The following is a 21047-nucleotide window of genomic DNA, read 5'->3' on the forward strand; positions in this document are numbered from 1 at the left end:
CCAGGTGATGCCTCGTATGACAGCCAGCTGGGCTCTCTTTAGACACACGGGTAATTCAGGGAGCAGGAATCTAGCACGGCACCATTCAATCCGAGTTTTTCATTTCAAAAACAGACCCCAAGCCACCTAACTCCATTTACAGCAGCAGCATAATATTTATCTATTACTCATATCTACCCATTAAAAAAAACAGAACTAGAGCAAATAAAATTTAAAAGACTACTTAAATCAACATACATATTGAGTACTTTTCTGACTACTTTTTTCCCCCCCGGTAGAAATAATAACAATTTAGACCCCAGATGTTTCTTGGGTCTTTGGGGACTTGAGCGCAATTTGGGTCATAAAACTCTTCAGAGGGGCGTTATCTTTCAGTGAAACCCTTGGTTGAATAACTTCTTAGCACTGCCAACGTTCGTGTTGCACATGCATCTTCCAGTGCTCTCCCGCCATGGTTCGAAGAGGCTGAATATGCCGTGATAGAAATGATGGAGTTTGCCGGGGACTGCATTCTCTCTCAGGGGAAGAAACTCATTTTTAAGCAGTTGGAACTGTTACTTAAAATAGAATCGTAATTTGGCAAAACTGGCAGCTGTGAATCATTTTTTTCATAGACTTTGTATTCGACAACAGTTTTAGATTTCCAGAATGATTGCGAAGGTAGTGTAGTGAATTCTCATATAGCCCACACCTGCCTTTGCCTAACGTTTTACATTAGTATGGCACATTTGTCACAATTAACGAACCAGTAAGGATTCATGATTACTGACTAAAAGCCCTTTATTCAGATTTCCTCAGTTTTGCCTAATGTCCTTTATCGGTTCCAGGACCCCATCTAGGATGCCACCTTCCTTTTAGCTGTCATAGCTCTGTAGGTTCTTCTTGGTTGTGATACTTTCCCAGGCTTTCCTTATTTTCTATGGCTTTGACAATACTCAAAACTGTCAGGCGTTTTGTGGAATGCCTCTCATTTGAGATTTGTCTGATGTTTTCCTCGTGATTAAACTTAGGGTGATGTGTTTTGCTGGGGGCAGGGGAAGTGCCGTTCTCATCACATCATACGAAAGGTACATGCTATCAGCAATATTTATCACTGTTGATATTAACCTCGATCACCTTATTTGACGTAGTGCTAGTCAGGTTTCTCCACTATACGGTTACTCTTTTTTTCTCTCCTGTTCCATGCTGTACTGTTTGGAAGGAAGTCAGTCGTTCTTTATGTTTAGCTCACACTGTGCTTGAGGGGGAATTATGCTCCACCTGCTGGCAGCTAGTATACTTGAAATTTGGTTAGACAGAGACACCTGCTGGTAGCACTCATGCATCGACCCTGAAGCCAGAACTGAAAGAGGATGGAAGTCTCCAGAATGCCTGGGGAATGAGTATCTTTGGGTACGGTTTCCTGGGGTCAGGGTAGAAACAGTGAGCAGGAAAGTACTCTAGAAGCAAATGGAGACATAAATTTATTCATAAATTCTTGGTACATGTTTGGGGTGGAGAGAGATATAATATAGGAAGGCATCTGTAACTCAAACATGAAAGTCAAACTGGAAACAAACTCTTGTTTTCCCCTTCCGAAGTCATCCTCCAGCAACTCGACTAGAAAGTGTCTATCTGTTATTAAGCATCGACTTTGTGTTAGTCTTTTACTAGGCCTGGTAAGTACTGTGGGGGAGGTCAGGGGTTATAAGATGGACAAGGGACCCTGCCTAGAAAGTTTGTTGTCAAATAGAGACCTAGTAGACATGCAACATAACTATTGTTTATATTTTCATTTTTTTAATCTAAAAAACGGGTTTATTAAGATATAATTCACACACCATACAATTTGCCCATTTAAAACATACAAGTCAAGGGCTTTTAGTATATTTAGTATTAGTATTTAGCATATTTGTATATCAATATTTAATATATTCAGTATACAGAGTTGTGCAGCCACTAGCATGATCAACCTTAGAGCCTTTTCATCATCCCAAAAGAAACCTTCCTCTCCTTGCCTGTAACTCCTAAACTTGTCTTTTCCAGCGCCTGGCAACCGCTAATCTCTCTGTCTCTATAAATTTGTCTATTCTGGACATTTCGTATAAAGTAGAGTCGTACAGTATATCGTCTTTTGTGACTAGATTTTTCTCACTCTGCGTAATGTTTTCAAGGCTAATCTGGGTTGAGGGACTTGTCAGGACTTCATTACTTTTTATTTTCGAATAATACTACATTGTATGGCCCTGTCACTTTTAGTCTACCTGCTCACATTTGATGGATGTTAGAGTTATTCCCGCTTATTGGCTACTATGAGTAACGTGGCTGTGAACATTCGTGTGCAGGTTTTTGTGTGGTCTCATTTTTCTTGGGTGTATACCTGGGAGTGTCATTGCTGAATCATGTGTAACTGTATATTTAATCTTGTAAGAAACTGCCAGGCTGTCTTCCAAAATGGCTGCATCATTTTGCGTTCCCATCAGTAGTGTATGAAGGTTCCAGTTTCTCCACATCTTCCTCGACACTGTCATTGTCTGCCTCTTTGATTATAACCCTCCTAGTAGGTGTGAAGTGGTATCTCCTTGCAGTTTCGATTTGCATTTCCCTGACGGCTAATGATGCTGAGTGTTTTTTACGTACTTCTTGGCCATTGGTCGTCTTCCCTGGAGAAAAATCTTTCAGATCCTTTACCCATTTTAAAATTGGGTTATCTTTTTGTTATTAAGTTGTATTAGTTCTTTATATAATCTAGACACAAATCCCTCTTTAGAGATAACAATTTGCAAAAAGTTTTCTTGATGAATGAGTTGTCTCTTTACTTTCTTCTTTTTTTTTTTTTAATTTTTTAAAAATGTTTGTTATTTATTTTTGAGAGAGAGAGAGACAGACGGAGCATGAGCAGGGGAGGGGAGGAGAGAGAGAATGCAAAGCAGGCTCCAGGCTCCGAGCTGTCAGCACTGAGCCCAACGTGGGCCTTGAACTCATGAACTGTGAGATCATGACCTGAGCCGAAGTTGGGTGCTTAACTGACTGAGCCACCCAGGTGCCCCTTTCTTTAATTTTCTGATGGTGTCTTTTGGAAGTGCAAAGGTTTTTTATTTATTTATCTGTTTATTCTTTCACTGTTTGTGCTTAAAGGTGTCTTATCTAAGAAATAATCGCCTAATCCTAGGTCATGAAGATTTACACCTGTGTTTTCTTTTAAAAATTTTACATGCTAAAATCTTTTTTATATGCTAAATGCTTCTAAAATTTTATGTACTAAAAGGTATGTAGCTCATACCTTTTAGTTTTTTATCCATTTTGAGTTCAGTAAGTTTTCATGTCTTTAACTAATGAGGCGGAATATCTTCCCATGACTTTATTGGACTTTGGCATTTCTTTTATGATTTGCCTCTTCATTTTATGTTGTTTTTATTGGTTTGTAAAAACTCCGTATCTGCAAAGGAAGTTACCCTTCATTTTTGTATATTTATTTTTTTTTAATTTTTTTTTTTAACGTTTATTTATTTTTGAGACAGAGAGAGAGCATGAACAGGGGAGGGGCAGAGAGAGAGGGAGACACAGAATCCGAAGCAGGCTCCAGGCTCTGAACTGTCAGCACAGAGCCCGACGCAGGGCTCGAACTCACGGACCGCGAGATCGTGACCTGAGCCGAAGTCGGCCGCCCAACCGACTGAGCCACCCAGGTGCCCCCATTTTTGTATATTTAAAAAGCATTTGTTCTGGGGCGCCTGGGTCGCTCAGTCAGTTAAGTGTCCGACTTCAGCTCAGATTATGATCCTGCGGTTTGTGAGTTCGAGTCCCACACTGGGCTCTTGTGCAAAGCCCATTTCAGATCCTCTGTCTCCCTCTCTCTCTGCTCTTCACTCCTCCTCTCTCTCTCTCAAAAATAAATAAACATTTAACATTTTTAATGAAAACATAAAGAAGCATTTGTTTGTTTTTTTGTTTTTGTTTTTGTTTTTTTTTTTAAATTTTTTTTTCAACGTTTTTTATTTATTTTTGGGACAGAGAGAGACAGAGCATGAACGGGGGAGGGGCAGAGAGAGAGGGAGACACAGAATCGGAAACAGGCTCCAGGCTCCGAGCCATCAGCCCAGAGCCTGACTCGGGGCTCGAACTCACGGACCGCGAGATCGTGACCTGGCTGAAGTCGGACGCTTAACCGACTGCGCCACCCCGGCGCCCCAAGAAGCATTTGTTTTGATGTGACATGGGAGGACCATACTTTTTTCAGGTGGTGAAAACCACTGTTGTGTTTTTCTGTTTTCTGTTGTTCCAGAACCACTTATGAGTAATCATTCATTTTTATCACTTGTGCATCAGACCAAATCATGCATTAGACTTGCGTGTGCTTGGGCTGCTTCTGATCCTTTGGTTCATCGATCTTTCTAGTCTGGCGCCCCTCCTACACTATCTGAAGTATTATGACTTTACAGAACATTTCAACATCGGGTTGTACAGGTCCTCAACTCTGCCTCCACCTGCCAATATACTTGTTTTCAGGGCTTTTCTAGCTGTTTGCACATGTTTTATTTTTCAAGATGAACTTTAGAGTCTTTTGAATTAGTCGGAAAATTTGGGAGAATGAGTTTCTGGGTGTGTGTGTGTGTGTGTGTGTGTGCGCGCGCGCCAGTTTAAGTCAGCTATGGTTAAAAATGTGTGCGCATTCCTGACCTTTCCAATTCTTCTGCTTGTGTTAGGAACATGGAGATCAAGTTCCCATTTTACCTGGGCTTCATTGGGACCATGTGCAGTTGTAAGTGAACAGCCAGCCAGACTGCGGTTCTAGGGAGAAACCCACATTCTTTCATTTTCCTTTCCCCATTGACTGTCCTCAGGCCTGTTTCCAGCCCCTCTGACTCTGAACTTGGCAGCTTCTGGGGCTGTACTGGAGAAACGCAGCCCTTTCCTTCCTAGGCCAACCTTTCCTTTGCCTGAGTAGAATCACAAGATGGTCAATATTGACTGACTTTTCTCTCAATTCAGTCTTTTCTGCTTTGTGTCTTTAACAAATTCTGGCCTGTTAACAGTACTTTGATATTTTCTAGGGCTGCAGCACACACACATATATAAGTAAATATATATGTGTGCATTTAAGTTTATTGATTTATTTTGAGAGAGAGAGAGAGAGAGAGAGAACGCACGCATGCAAGAGGGGGAGGGGCAAGGAGAGAGGGGGAGAGAGAATCACAAGCAGGCTCTGCATTGTCAGCGCAAAGCCCCATGTAGGGCTTGAACTCATGAACCATGAGATCATGGCCTGAGCCGAAACCAAGAGTCTGATGCTTAACCAACTGAGCCACCCAGACTCCCTCTATATATTTTTTTCTTTTTATATTTATTGCTTTATTGCTCTGCAACTTGAAAAGCAGAAATGCTCACATGTTCTTAAAAGGTCACCTTACACCCAGAAGAGTGCTGGATGTGTCTGTCATCTAGTAGTGACAACTCACTGTATTATCTTTATAGTCGGAGTCACAGGAACGTCTTCATTGTAACATGGTTCTTGTTTCCTAGTTTATTTTTTGGCTCAGAAGTTGGTTTTAATACTTCTTTTGCTGGGGACACAACCAGTTATGACAACAGATAGATGTCATGATTTGATGGGTGCGGATAGATTTTGGAGACGAAGCACAAGCATTTATTAAACTCTTTAGTGTTTCATTGTACTGGGAAATTTAACGTTTGCTTCAATTTTTGTGAAGGAAGCTTTGCTGGAAGGATGCATTCGTATTATATACCCAGTTTGGTAGCGGTAAACTGGTAGGAATTATTAAGAAGAAATTTGTCATGCAGCAACTGTTTTTCTTAATGTGAAATGATCAGTAAAAACTCTAACTTCATTTTCTAGTTGGTTCCTCTTTTTTGTACTGTTAAAAAAGCATATACATACTTTTAGCTTACTTAGTAGGTTAAGTTAATAAGTAGTTGAACATTGGTTGAGGTTTCAAGTACTTTGAATTAAACCAAGCTTGATGGTGGTTCTTTATGGGGATAAAGTTTCTTATCTTGATGCTCTTTTATTTGTTTGTTATTTTTTTCTTAGGAGCAGTGTTTTCTGTTTGTTTGATAAGGGTAGGAAAATTAGTTTTCTGTCATGTAGTGGGTGTACTGCTAAGTATTTGTTGAATTGAAATGTGCCATTCATTGCAAATTAATATTTGACGAAGAAGCAATTTAAATGCTGACAAGGGGAAGTTGGACCGTTTCAAGATTGAGCAATTGAAATCTTTGTCCAGATTTCGCACTCCAAAATAGTAGCTTTCCATGACAATCTACAAGAAGCATGCTTTTGTTTCACAGATTATAAGATACTGTCTTATGAATTATTATGAAACATAATACACGTGAAAGTGCTCTACCAAAGTATCAAGTGCTATAAAAATGTAAATGTTTTATAAGAGTATACCTTGAAATATTTAACGGGTTATTGTAATGCTTTGCAAATAGGATTTTTGTAGGTTCAACATGTATGGGCATGTGTAGTTTTTAAAAAACGTCTTCCTTATGGAAAATGTTAAATATACGAAAGCAGAGTGATTCAGTGCAATGAACCCTCATGTACTCACACCCAGTTTTGGCATTTATCCCCAACGGCCCATCTTCTTTCATCTCTATTCTTACTCCCCCTCGCGCGCGCCAGCTGAGTTTTTTGTTTTTGTTTTTTTAAGTGATTTAAACAACAAAAATGTATTACTTTATAGTTCTGGAGGTCAAAAGTCCAAAACTGGTCTCAGTAGATTAATATCAAGGTGGCAGGGCTGCATTTCCTCTAGAAGCCCCAGGGAGGAGTTTGTGCCTCGCCCTTTCCGGCTTCCAGAGGCTTCCTACATCCCTTGGCTCATGGCCCCTTCCCCCACCTTCAAAGCCAGCAGCACAGCCTCTTCTCTGCTCTCTGACATCTGCTTCCATCACCCCAGCTTATTTTAAAAATTGAGGTAAAATTCATATAACATAAAATTCACCATTTTGTTTGTTTTTTAAACCCTTTTTAAAGTTTATTTATTTATTTTGAGAGAGAGAGAGAGAGAGAGAGAGAGCACACATGGGGAAAGGGCAGAGAGAGAGGGAGAGAGAATCCCAAGCAGGCTCCACACCACCAGCGCAGAGCCCGATGGGGGCTCGAATGCAAGAACTGCGAGACCATGACCTGAGCCAAAGTCAGACGCTTAATTGACTGAGGCACCCAGGCACCACTTGTTTGTTTTTTTAAAAGTAGGTCCCACACCCAACACAGAATCCAATGCAGGCTTGAAGTTACAACCCCAAGATCAGGACATGAGCCAAGAACAAGAGTTGGACACTTAACCGACTAAGCCACCCGGGTGCCTCTAAAATTCACCATTTTATTTATTTTTATTTATTTATTATTTGTTTTAATTTTTAGAAAGCACACATGAACAGGGGAGAGGGGCAGAGAGAGAGAGAGAGAGAGAGAGAGAGAGAGAGAATCCCAAGCAGACTCCATGCTCAGTGTGGAGCCCAAGGCGGGCACTATTCTGTGACCCTGGGATCATGACCTGAGCTGAAATCAGGAGTTGGACATTTAACCGACTGAGTCACTCAGGTGCCCCAAAAGTCACCATTTTAAAGTGTGGAACTCAGTGGCTGTTAGTGTATTCAAAGTGTGTTATAATCACCACCGCTATCTAATTCCAGAATATCTTCACCACCTCCAGAAGAATCCCATACCCACTAAGCAGTCACTTCTCATTCCCCTTTTCCCCAACCCAACTATTTTGAATCATGCTCCTTGAACATTGATTGTACAAGGTTTTGTTTGAACACTTGCTTTCAGTTATTTGGGCTGCATACCAAGGAATAGAATTCTGGATCATATACTAGTTTTACGTTTAATTTTTTGAGGAGCCGCCAAGCTGTTTCCCACAGAGGCCGCGCCATTTTACATTCTCACCAACCATGTATGAGGGTTCCAATTTCTCCACATACTTGCTTCCTGTTTTATCCTGTTTTTTTTTTTTTTTTTACCCCCCTTTTATAGCCATCCTAGTGGATGTGAAATGGTATACATATCCCAGAGGGTTTTTAAAAAACATTTTGGCCTAAAAGATACATGGAAGTTCCACCCTTTGGTCCACTTCCCCTTTGCCTTCTGTTCTCAATGTTTAGAAGGTAATAAAAAGAGCTGGCATGCAGATGACATCTACCACGTGCTTGGAGCTTTGTTGAGCTCCTCACTTGCTCAATTACAATCTATAGATGTGCCTGATTCCATCAGCAACCCAGATTCCTCTGCACAAACAAGTCAGAAGGTAGAAGGTGAGGCTGATTGTAGGCATGTGCCCTTTAAGGCCTGAAATAGGAAGAAACAAATTTCTGAAGCCCTGTACATTTGGGAATAATAATGGTTAGAAGGAAATTTCTGTTTGCAGAAGGATTCACTGCAGGGTTCCTTTAAATAGCACACTTCCCTGATTCATTAAACATAAAGTTCAATGTACTAAATCTGAAGAATGAATAACTATTTCAGATTATCTGTTATGTTAAATGAGGCACACCTAGCCACTTGGCCATTAGGCTTTCCTCCCAAGTCCTATTCAGCATAAGCAAACCAGAATGTGTTCAACAGGATTCATGAAATACTAACAGAAAAATATCCACTGGATTTGATAATTAGAAAGTCATCAGTCATCTTTAAAAGAGCAGTCTCTGGGGGCACCTGGGTGGCTCAGTCGGTTAAGTGTCCGACTCCTGATTTTGGCTCAGGTCATGATCGCACAGTTCATGAGATTGAGCCCCGTGTTGGGTTCTGTGCTGAAAGTGCAGAACCTGCTTGGGATTCTCTTTCTCCCTCTCTCTCTGGCCCACACAAACACACTTTTTCTCTCTCAAAATAAATAAATAAACATAAAAAAAAAAAGGAGTCAGCATTGGATGGGGATAAGGCAGAGAAATGTAGCATTGAAGGCAGAACCAAAGACAGCTTTGTTTTGGGTGGAGGAAGGTTGTGGGTTGAGAAATCAATGGAAGGAGTGGAAATTAAGATAAATGATTAGGGACACCTGAGTGCCTCAGTTGGTTGAGCATCTGACTCTTGATTTCTACTCAGGTCATGATCTTTTTTTTTTTTTTTTAATTTTTTTTAATGTTTATTTATTTTTGAGACAGAGAGAGACGGAGCATGAATGGGGGAGGGTCAGAGAGAGAGGGAGACACAGAATCTGAAGCAGGTTCCAGGCTCTGAGCTGTCAGCACAGGGCCCGACACGGGGCTTGAACTCACAGACCGTGAGATCAGGACCTGAGCCGAAGTCGGAAGCTCAGCCAACTGAGCCACCCAGGCTCCCCTACTCAGGTCATGATCTTATTGTTCATGGGTTCGAGCCCCGCCTCAGGCTCCGTGCTGAACATGGAGCCTGCTTAAGATTCTCTCTCTCTCCCTCTGCCCCTCTCCCCTGCTCGTGCACTCTTTCTGTCTCTCTCTCAAATTAAAAAAAAAAAGAGAGAAACAATTCTTTCAAAAAGGTTGAATGAACCCTGAAGGAGGGTGGAGAAGATGTAAGGTCAAGGGGTAGTTGGGTTTATTATTTTTGGGTAGGAAGAGAACGAGCCATATTTTTGTAGACTCGGGAACAGAGCCAGCCGAGGAGGAAATGTTGAAGATACAGGAAAGAGAAGATATAATTAATTGATGACAACATACGCATGATTGTGAAGTAACGGGTCAGAGACACAGATGGAATAGTTAGCTTTGTGGTGAGTTGGGGAGGTATGTTGTCCACAGGGACCTGAGAAATGGACGTGAAATGTCTATCTGTGGAGGAAGCAACATGGTTAGGGAATGTTTATGTGATGCCCTTATACCTGGTTCCTACTTCAGAGACATGGTAATCCGCTTAGTGTTAAAGGTTGGGGGTTGAGTGTAGGGTTTAAGGACAATGGCTATCTAAGGGAATGGGGGAAGAACTGATCAAAATAAGGAAGTTATCCTAAAGAAGAACCATACCCTATTAAGACAGATTCTCCTGTGCTTTTGACTGGGCCAGAACACTGGGCTGGATGGTCTGTATATCTGACCCCGTCCTGCGTTTCTAATATTCTCCCCAGGCATGAGCTCCACTGGGTGTCCTACTTGGACATCTTATCTCCATGTGGCTCTGTGATTTTATTCTTGACCTGACTCCCCTCTCTTTCTTCCATTTCCAACCTTTCCACTGTGCTGTCTAGAACTCCTGATCTAGTTAAAAGAAGCCCCTCAGTTCATAGCCTCTTCTCTGCATCGTACTCCCACCATCTCAAGATTTCACTGAACATGGCTGCCTCTGAAGATCAGTACTTCCTGAAGCTTCTGCCACTCTGACAACAAAGAACCCCCGTGCCCCCCCCCCCCCCCCCGCCACTGTTATTGGTGTTCACTCTGTGACAGGAATTGTTTAAAGCACTTTCAGCCTAGTAGCTAATTTAATCCTCATAACAACACCAAGAGGCTGGCACTATTGCTAGCTTTTTTTTTTTTTTTAATTTTTTTAAACAAAGAAACTGAGGTACCAAGAGATGACAGAACTTGACCGAAGTCAGAAAGCTTGGCAGAGGTGGGATATGAACCCAGGAGGCATGGAACCACAGTCTTTATTTAGGAGTTAAATCATACCCTAAAGGGCCTTTCCAAAGCCCTTTCAAGTTGAGGGTTTTGGATCCCCTCATATCTCAAGTGCTGCATTCTAGGGGTGTTGATGTTGCCAGTTTCTAAGTCTTTGAAAGGGTTCTAAATCTGGATTGCTTCTTGATTTCCCCACTCCAAACACCTTAGGATTCCGCTTCTTGGGGTCGGTGAGGTCCTGTGTCTGTTTTTGTGTGTATGTGCGTGAACTTGAGGGTTTCTTTATTTTTAAAGTTCATTTATTTGTTTTGAGAGAGAGAGACAGAAAGAGAGAGGGAGAGAGAGAATCCCAAGCAGGCTCCAAATTGTCAATGCAGAGCCTGACATGGGGCTCCAACTCACAAACCGTAAGATCATGACCTGAGCCGAGATCAAGAGTCAGATGCTTAACTGACTGAGCCACCCAGGTGCCCTGAGGGTTTATAATTTAAAAGAAAAAAAAAAAACTCTATATGGTCAGAATATGGGGCTGAAGGGGGGTGTGGACGTAAATGCTTGTTCCGGTTTTTCCAAATGCTCACCAACATTGTTCTTTTCTTTGTTTTGCTGTTTTTCCTTCCTTCCCTCCCTTATTATGACCATTCTCATGGGTGTGAAATGGTATCTCACTGTGGTTTTGATTTGTATTTCCCTAATGAATAATGATGTGAGTATCTTTTCAAGTGCTTGTTGGCCATTTGTAGGTCTTCTTTGAAAAAAATGTCTACCAATCTTTTGCCCAATTTTTAATACAAACGTTCTTTTAATATTTCATACCCCAAACATTTTCATATTGCACACTAGCAGACATGCAGTCTCCCTGTGAGTGCAGTAACGAGAAAGGCCTTTAATCAAGCATTTAATCAAGCTACTATGGGAATAGGTCAAAGCTCAAAGATCCCTCAGTAGCCAGGTAGGTTTAAATTGCCCACAATATTGGCTCAAAGTAAATATTACAGAGAAATTTGTTGGGGTAAGAGCAACGGAAATTACATTAAAAAAAAATTTTAACATTTATTTATTTTTTGAGAGACAGAGAAAGAGACAGAGCATGAGTGGGGGAGGGGCAGAGAGAGAGAGAGAGACAGACAGACAGACAGACAGAATCCGAAGCAGGCTCCAGGCTCTGAGCTGTTAGCACAGAGCCCAACTCAGGGCTCAAACACACAAACTGTGAGATCATTACCTGAGCCAAAGTCAGCCGCTTAACCAACTGAGCTACCCAGGCACCCCAGGAAATTACATTTTTAAGACCTTTCTTTGCTGTGCAGGAGCTTTTTATCTTCATGAGGTCCCAGTAGTTCATTTTTGCTTTTAATTCCCTTGCCTTTGGGGATGTGTCAAGTAAGAAATTGCTGCAGCTGAGGTCAGAGAGGTCTTTTCCTGCTTTCTCCTCTAGGGTTTTGATGGTTTCCTGTCTCACATTCAGGTCCAGCCGCTCTGGAAAACAGTGTGGAGGTTCCTCAAAAAATTAAAAATAGACCTACCCTATGACCCAGCAATAGCACTGCTAGGAATTTACCCAAGGGATACAGGAGTACTGATGCATAGGGGCACTTGTACCCCAATGTTTATAGCAGCACTCTCAACAACAGCCAAATTATGGAAAGAGCCTAAATGTCCATCAACTGATGAATGGATAAAGAAATTATGGTTTATATACACAATGGAGTACTACGTGGCAATGAGAAAGAATGAAATATGGCCCTTTGTAGCAACGTGGATGGAACTGGAGAGTGTGATGCTAAGTGACATAAGCCATACAGAGAAAGACAGATACCATGTTTTCACTCTTATGTGGATCCTGAAAAACTTAACAGAAACCCATGGGAGAGGGGAAGGAAAAAAAAAAAGCGCTTCGAGTGGGAGAGAGCCAAAGCATAAGACACTCTTAAAAACTGAGAACAGACTGAGGGTTGATGGGGGGTGGGAGGGAGGGGAGGGGAGGTGATGGGTATTGAAGAGGGCACCTTTTGGGATGAGCACTGGGTGTTATATGGAAACCAATTTGACAATAAATTTCATATATTAAAAAAAAAAAGAAGAAGAACTTTCAAGCATACACCTACACAAAAGATTGGCTTAAAAAAGGTATATTTTAGCTACAAGGGTTTGCCTAATGTACTTATTTCACATTCATCAAGTTCTTTTACCCCTTGAACTGGGAATAGAATCGAAATATATTTAATTAAAATAATATATTTAAATATATTTAAATAAATTTTTGTGTGATTGTTATTGTCTGCCTTCTCTCCTTAGACCATCTTTCCGGCCCTGACTCTCTCGTCGTACCCCCTGTGTGTTAAGCAATGTGTAGATAGCCATACTATCGGATTTACTGTCATCCTAGTGCAAAGGCCATGTTAACCTCTGTATTGTTCCAATTTTAGGGTATGTGCTGCTGAAGCGAGCATGACTGGATTTACTGGATAAATATTGACTGACTGTTTGCTGTATTCCAAGGACTATTCTCTAGCATCTTACTTCTTGAGTTCTAAAACTGAGAAGGATAGTTGTGATTTACTCCATCTCTGTGTTTCAGAAATGTTTCTATTGATGCCTACCTAAAGAGCCAACTGAATAAGGAATATGTTCTTGGACAAATGAGTCCCAAGAATTATTTGCTAGCCTGTGGTTTTTCTTTCCACGGTCTTATCAATTACTCTGAATATTTTTCTTCCTGTCTTCATAGCCGCTTCCTGAGAAGTTTGTGGTGAAGGGTGTTGTAGATCGTTTTTCAGAAGAGTTTGTGGAGACCAGAAGAAAAGCTTTGGATAAATTCCTAAAAAGAATTACAGATCATCCTGTGCTCTCTTTCAATGAACACTTTAATGTTTTCCTTACTGCTAAGGTAAGAACAGAATTTTTCATATTCCTCCCCCAAATTAGCATTCTTCGGGCTCTTTTTTTTTTTTTTTTCCTTGAGTTTATTTATTTTGAGAGAGAGAGAGAGAGAGCATGCAGAAGAGGGGGTGGGGCAGGGGGAGAAGGAGAGAGAGAATCCCAAATAGGCCTCACACCATCAGCACAAGAGCCTGATACCGGGCTTGATCTCCAGAACCATGAGATCATGACCTGAGCCGAAGTCAAGAGTCAGATGCATAACTGACTGAGTCTCCTAGGTGCCCCTCTTTGGGCTCTTTCTTAAAAGCTGCTTTGCTCTCTCACAAACCACCTTTGGGAATGGCCCACTATAGTGGATGTCATCAAATTCCTCTATTTTTTTGGTGTCCATTTGCATCATCCTGGTTTCCATGTTAGAATTCAGGAGAAACACCCCCACTGCAGCAGAGAGGAAGTATTTTCACTTGCCTAAACAAAGATAAGTGTTTCCTTGAATTCTTCTTGGGATTTCAATAGGTGAGGCCATTCTGACCAACAAGTGGGCCCTGAGGGAAAGAACATCTAATGAGTGTTTGATAAAGATGTTCTTCACAGGAACCCTGTGAGAGGTTACTCAACATCTCATTCTACTGATAAGGAAACTGAAGTTCAGGGAATTGGTACATATTCAAGTGGCATCACTTGGGATTTAAAATTAGGTCTTTAAGGCCCCAGAGGCCGAACTTCCGCTCTAAATCAGACTGCCTGACAAAGACTAGTTCAGTGTTGCTTGCCCGCAGCCAAATTCCTATTGGGTGGGCATTTTCCAAGCATTTGCCAGAGAAACATTTGGGTCCCACATAGTTGCCGGATTCTGTGTGTTCACACCCAGGTTGGTCATTCACTGGCTTCTCTGTGCACTTCCGGTTGGCAGAACTGGCAGGAAGTCTGACACACTCTGCCCTCAATGTCTACAGAAATGGGATCTCAGGCTCACACTCTCATGCCAGCTCCTCGCGGCCCCATCTGTTTACTTTCGTGAATCATATTCCCAAACTCAGGCCACAGGTAGTTTGTTTCATGTTGGCAAGGGTGTCGAGGCTCCAGGATTCCCAGTTTTCTTTCTCAAAATGGCAAAATTGAGAAATATTTACAGGTAACATCAGTCAATTTTAAAGATTTTAGAGAGGGTGCCGTTCTCCAGACAATGGAAACCACATGACAAAGTCCTTTAGTATTTGTTTTTTAAACCTCAGGTGACATTTTTTCGCCTCATTGATGACATTCCCATTCATCTTCTCTTTTTTCCCAGAGGCCTGTCCCCCACCGCCCATGTCAAACCCATGTTCTGTTTCGAAATAAGTATTTCTTGGTGAACAGCTCCTCGAATATAGTTCTTTCAGCTCATATGCAGAGTGAAATCCATCCTGTTCTCCACACGTGCAGCTCAGTGCCTCCCCCACGTATCAGGTCGTTGTTCAGGCAGGCCTCAGTCTTGGTCATCTTTACTGAACAGAGAGACAATGGGAGAGAATGCACGGACCGTGGGTCATTAGGAATCTATGTGAAAAATAAAGCGGAAAGATTTGCGTGTGGTGGATGGTATTCAGTATGAAAGGTGATGTAAAAAAAAAAAAAAAAGTCCTTCAGCGTCTTAATCAAAATCCAACTTCACGCGAGCGAATGCAGAGCATTGGCTCTAAAACAACCAATTCTAGCCCTCATTCAGTTCTACCTGCTGAATTAAATGTACCAAATACCCCCATCTTTTCTTTTCTTTCTTTTTGATTGTGGTAAAATACATCTAAAATTTACCACCCTAACCATTTTAAAAAATGCACACTTCAGTGGCGTTAAGTATATTCACACACACGACTATTCATCTTGTGAGCCTGAAAGTGTACTGCACTGTGTGACATGAAACTACAATGACTCCCCACCTCCCCCTCTCTTGTCTCCACCTTTTAACACACCTTGAAAACCTTTGTCTTGTTTTTTTGTTTTTTGGGTTTTTTTTTTATAATTTATTGTCAAGTTAGCTAACATGCGTTGTATGCAGCGTGCTCTTGCTTTTGGGGGTAGATTCTCGTGACTCATCGCTTACCTACAACACCCAGTGCTCATCCCAACAAGTGCCCTCCTCCCTTGGTCTTGTTCTTAGGCAAACCCTTTACATGTTCTGTCACAGCGAAGGAAGAGGTATTCCTCTTTCTTGGGATGACCCGATCTTGTCGCAAACCGGAAGCGTCATTACAAAGAAGCCAGTAATGCTCGGAGAGGGTAGGGGAGATGCTCAGTATCAAGCGTGTTCGAATAAGTGTTTTTCATCTTTGGCAGAATGCGTGCAGCAGTCAGCTGCTACTAAATAGCTTCATTCTGTATATGAATTGACTTGGTTAACTGGGGGTTCTCTTTTAAGCCTCTACTTGAAATAGAGCTTCCGCAGTCCACCGAGCCCTTTTGGATCTAGCCCCACTCCAAAAAATATTGTAGAAGCAATGCCAAGAACTGCCAGGCTTCAGTTACGATCTTGTGAAAACCTGGTGTCTGCAGGGATGTTTTCGTCTAGAGTATCTGAGGTTGGAAGGGGAGATGGAATCTTTAGAAGAACATTCTCTCAGGTAGCCTGACTTCAAAAGGAAGAGGAGAGACTGGACGGGGGTGTGTGGAGGAGGAAATTGCTGCCTTTTTGAAGATGGGTGAGCCCTGGCGTATTTTACAGACTCAAGGATTAGAAGTTGAAGATACAGACAGGAGAGGGAGTGGCCGATGGGGCGGGAGCCTTGCTTGTGGGCGAAGTCTAGCTAGGAAAGAGTGGGATCAAGAGCAAAAGTGAAGGCTTTGGCTGCATAAAGAAGAAGGAGCAGACTATACTTCAGACACTTATGAAGATCGGAATCTGTGATTGTGTGTGATTGTGTGTTGTCACATGGGAGGACAGCTGTGTTAACCGCTATTCCCTGTTCTCTGCTCTATCCCTAAATCAGACGAGGTGACCAGAAAGCAATGGCCTTGTGCTATGTTCCCTTATCTCCCTGTAGACATGCCCTACTAGGACTGGGAATTACTTTTCTGTTTGTATTGAGGGTGGATATAAGGAACAGACATCTGATCTGTAAAACCATTAAAAATTTTTTTTTTAGAGAGCACCTGCACACACAAGTGAGGGAGGGCTAGGGTGGGAAGAGAGAGCAAGGGGGGAGGGAGAGAGAGAGGGAGAGGGAGAGAGAGAGAGAATGAATCTTAAACAGGCTCCATGCTCATCATGGAGCCGGACTCAGGGCTTGATCCCATGACCCTGGGATCATGACCTAAGCCAAAACCAAGAGTTGGATGCTCAACCGAGTGAGCCATTAGGTGCCCCATGAAACCATTTTTGAAGGCATGACATAGAACAATCTGGAGATGCTACAGATTCCTCTTGGAGTTTGATGATAGGAAGTTTATTTGACCTGATAGATTAATATGCTCTTTAAATTTACATACAGTAGATTATGTAGCTCAATGTATTTCCTGTTTTGCCCTAAAATGTTTTGTTGTTTACAACATGTATCCTTGGCTTGGATTTTCTTGCACTGCTTTTTCTGTCGCTGTTTCCTGCGCTCACCCTCTTCTCCCTCCTTTCTTTATATGGCTTTGATTGAGATATAAATAAATGAATGGAATGAATTTCAGCTCTAGAATTTTGTTCCTAAAGATGACTTAGGATATTTTGTATGGGAGAAAGAGACTTCTTCTGCATCTTTGAATTCGTTGTCTTCTTCGTCTTCATCTTCATCTGTGTTAGAAACAGTGTTGAGTTTGAAGGACAGCATGCTCAGGTGCTCTGCTGAAAGCACACACCTGTGTGCTTGGTGTTTCCAATGGCAAGGGGAGGAGTACTGCTATGTACGTGGTCAGTCCTCTAACTCGGGTCCTTGTTTCCGGAGTCTTCCACGTCCAAGAAGAAACCACCTAAAGGAGTTGGTTCACCGAATCCTGGCTGTGGGAGTGACTGAGTTTGTCTGTTAACGTGTCACCCTTAGGACCTGAACGCCTACAAGAGGCAGGGGATGGCATTGCTGTCTAGAGTGGGCGAGTCCGTCAAGCACGTCACCGGAGGCTATAAGCTGAGGAGTCGACCTCTGGAGTTTGCAGCCATAGGCGACTACTTAGATACCTTTGCACTCAAACTGGGAACCATTGATCGAATAGCCCAGCGGATCATCAAAGAAGAAATAGGTGAGCCCTTTGTCGAGATCTTGGTCGTGCCCAGGGTGCGTGTGCGCATTCATGTGTGCTCAGCAGAATCAAACTGCAGAAATACTGGCACGACAGAACGAGGCCGTGCTTCACTTCTAAAACTAATAAATAAATACAGGGAGCAGAGGAGGTCGTTGTGACCAGACTATAATTTTGCGCTCCATCCTTTGCCCTGCTCTTCAGCCTTGTGTTTGCTTTCGTGGCAAACAGCCACTTCTGAGCTTCCAGGCTTTTCCATGACTCTCTTTCTCTCTCAACTTTAGCTTTAAAAGTGGAGACATTGACTCAACTTCCCTTCATTCATAGGAATGATAATTTAAAAAGCAAAACTTTGGTACCTTTTCTACCAGAAAGATTGTTCAAAAGGACAGCCTCGAGACCTGTGTTTGCCAAAGTTATGATCCTGATGAGCCTTCAACTTGAAATTGACTCATCTGCCCTACCCCTGCTTCATTTCAGACCCACTCTTCCTGACCTGGGGACTTGTCAGACCTTTCTTTAACCTACCAAGTTGTTACCACCACTTTCTCCCCAGCCCTCTTGTGGTCACCTGCTTCTCTGTATCCCAGAATGTTAGGACCTTTTGTCTTCTCACACATGTGGAGACCAGAGAGATCAGACCAGTGTTGACAATCATGCTGGCCCAAGATCTGACACATATTGAAAAGAATTCTCCAGCAGCAGCCATCCACTGGTTACTAAAAAATGGCAACAACGTTTTGCTTTAAAGGCAAGAATCCTGGTGACAAATGATGGGCTAGATTTTCTTTCTGAGAGTAAATAAATTGACATGTGCCCTTGTTCCCTGTATTTTCATTATCCTCTACCCACTGATGGTATTATGGCCTGCAGGTGCTAGAGATAGCTTTTGGTACCATCCACCTCTAAGGAGCATGTGGAATAAATTCTGATGGGACCAAGGTGTTGGGGTTACCTCTGAGTGAGAGTAATTCTGCCTACGTAAGACCACATCCATATCAAAATACTTCCTAAAATCCCATTATTTTTCCATTGTGACTGGTTTTTCTTTCCTTTAAAAACATCCCCCTAAACCTATGTGAAACTCTGTCCCCATTGCTGCTAAAAATCCGTCTTCACTCTATGAGTAGGTGAGTGGTTATTTTTGAAGATGGTTGGTGGATGTAGCTCCTACCACTTCCCCCAGAAAGCACTGTGGTCCCCATTATCCAGAGTCATGGCATTCCCATTATGGGGTAAAGTCAGGTGATGTTATGATATTAACTATAAGATGGGTATTTAGAGATTAAAAAAATTATAAACAATGTTGTGTTTAAAGGAGAGCACATTCAGGTCAGTGAATGGCCAAGGAAATACATCTGACTATAGGGAGTTCTTGTTACTGAGTCAGTAATACCAGTGATACCAGTGATTGTCTTAATTACCAGCCAAGGCTTAATTAGTTTCTTTTTCCCCTTCAGAGTACCTTGTAGAGCTGAGAGAATACGGGCCTGTGTACTCCACGTGGAGTGCATTAGAAGGGGAGCTAGCTGAGCCCCTGGAGGGCGTCTCAGCTTGCATTGGCAACTGCTCGACGGCCTTGGAAGAGCTAACGGATGACATGACAGAAGACTTTCTACCTGTGCTCAGGGAATATATTTTATACTCTGACTCTATGAAGGTAAGCATGCTCACTTCTCGTGCACTTAAGTAAGTTCCTTGTTTTAGTCATTTTCAAAAAGTAACTATTGCCTATTCACACGTAGTGTAGTTTTCCTTCTTCATGGGTGGGTAGGATCACACATATGGACTGACCTCATAGGCATATAAATAGAACTCGTGGCGAAACAAGGATGTGAATTAAATGAAGGAAAAGAGTGTGGAAGAAACTCTTAATGTTCTCTGAGAGTTCGTGGAGGTATAACATGTACTAAACAAGAACAGGATGCTATGGAAAAAGAATAATTGGATAATTAGAGCTCTTGGAAACTAAAATCTGACTTGCTGAGATGAAATTGAGGAGTAAAGTCGAAAAATGAGGTTGAGGAAATCTTGGAAAGTAAAATAAGGAAACCAAGTAGTTGGAAAGTAGAACAAAAATGTGAAAATACTGAAAATGTGAAAGAGTAAGAGACATAGAGGATTAATCTCAGAGGTTCAACATTTATCTGAGAAGAAATCCTAACTGGGAGAACAGAGAAGGCTGATGGAAGGGAATTATGAAATAAATAATACAAGAAGATCTTCCAAAGCTGAAGGATGTGAGTTTTCAGATTAAAAGGGCATGCTGTAAAAAAAAAAAAATTAAAAAAAAAAAAGGCAGGGGGGCACCTGGGTGGCTCAGTCGGTTGAGCGTCTGACTTTAGCTCAGGTCATGATCTTGCGGTTGTGAGTTTGAGCCCTGCGTCGGGCTCTGTGCTGACAGCTCAGAGCCTGGAGCCTGCTTCAGATTCTGTTTCTCCTTCTCTCTCTGCCCATCCCCTACTTGTGTTCTGTCTCTCTCTGTCTCTCAAAAATAAATAAATGTAAAAAAAAATTTTTTTTAAAAAAGGGGCATGCTGATTGCCCAACAAAAGAAATGAAAAATGAGCCAACCCACAGCATATCACTACAAAATTTTAGAATGAAAGTTATAAGATTTTAGAAGATTTTAAAGAAAAAGGGAGAGGTGGATGATGTACAAATGGAATAAGAATCAGAATGGCTTTGATCTAACAGCAAGGGATGAGAAAAGACAGAGGAGCTGTGAGGACAAATGATTTCCAACCTCAAATTCTCCATGCAAAATAAGGATGGGGTCAGATGCTTTAATGCCTACCCTAGTAACTACTCCAGCCTGCACTTAAACCAGTTTGAGAGCATAGTTACAGGGACTCTTACAGTGTGGCATCAGTTAGACAAAAGTGTCAGGCTTCCTGACCAACAGAAAAGGACATGTGGCTGGCTCTGTGTTGAACATCCCAAGTAGCCTCCTACCTCCTTCCCAATGGAGACCTCTGGTTTATTGATCTGTCTTTGGGACAGATCTAGGACACCCCTTTAAGAGAGGATTGACAAGAATCTCTTGAGAGAAACTCATCAGGCAACTTTGGGTTGTAAAAATGGAAACCCAGAAAGATCATGGTAATATGAAAGTATTCTATACCTTAAGAAGAGGAGTAAAAGGTAATGAATCAAATAGTTTAAAAAATTTTTTAAAAAACCCCTTATTATGGAAAATTTCAAGCACATATATAGAAGCAAAGAGAATAGTATGACAGACTCCCATATACCCATTACCCACATTCCATTTTGTTTCATCAGGTCTGAACCTTTTAAGGCTCTTGATACATGTTACGTTGTGGACAATGGAAACCGTTCCTGCTAGAATGACTCACTGTCTCTTGTATACTCTCTATAAAACTGCTAATGAAACAAACACTTTAATTAAAAAGACAAGA

The 21047-nt window shown here is 41.8% G+C and overlaps 1 protein-coding gene and 1 non-coding gene across 5 annotated transcripts in view; one reads left to right on the plus strand and one right to left on the minus strand.

The window, feature by feature from the left end:
• SNX30 (sorting nexin family member 30) overlaps positions 1-21047 on the plus strand; it is a 118263-nt gene that overhangs the window by 66360 nt on the left and 30856 nt on the right. For 3 of the 4 annotated variants that reach the window (XM_049636377.1, XM_049636404.1, XM_049636396.1), the window contains exons 4-6: positions 13277-13435; positions 17433-17628; positions 19089-19288. In XM_049636377.1, the coding sequence (XP_049492334.1) occupies positions 13277-13435; positions 17433-17628; positions 19089-19288 (555 nt within the window). The remainder of the gene's footprint in view (positions 1-13276; positions 13436-17432; positions 17629-19088; positions 19289-21047) is intronic. The other variant, XM_049636388.1, reaches the window with a different exon arrangement.
• Positions 12894-12998, minus strand: LOC125928067 (U6 spliceosomal RNA). The gene has a single exon (XR_007459548.1). It is a non-coding gene; the product is annotated as a U6 spliceosomal RNA (small nuclear RNA).

The sequence above is a fragment of the Panthera uncia genome, chromosome D4 (genome assembly GCF_023721935.1).
Source record: "Panthera uncia isolate 11264 chromosome D4, Puncia_PCG_1.0, whole genome shotgun sequence".
Taxonomy (NCBI): domain Eukaryota; kingdom Metazoa; phylum Chordata; class Mammalia; order Carnivora; family Felidae; genus Panthera; species Panthera uncia.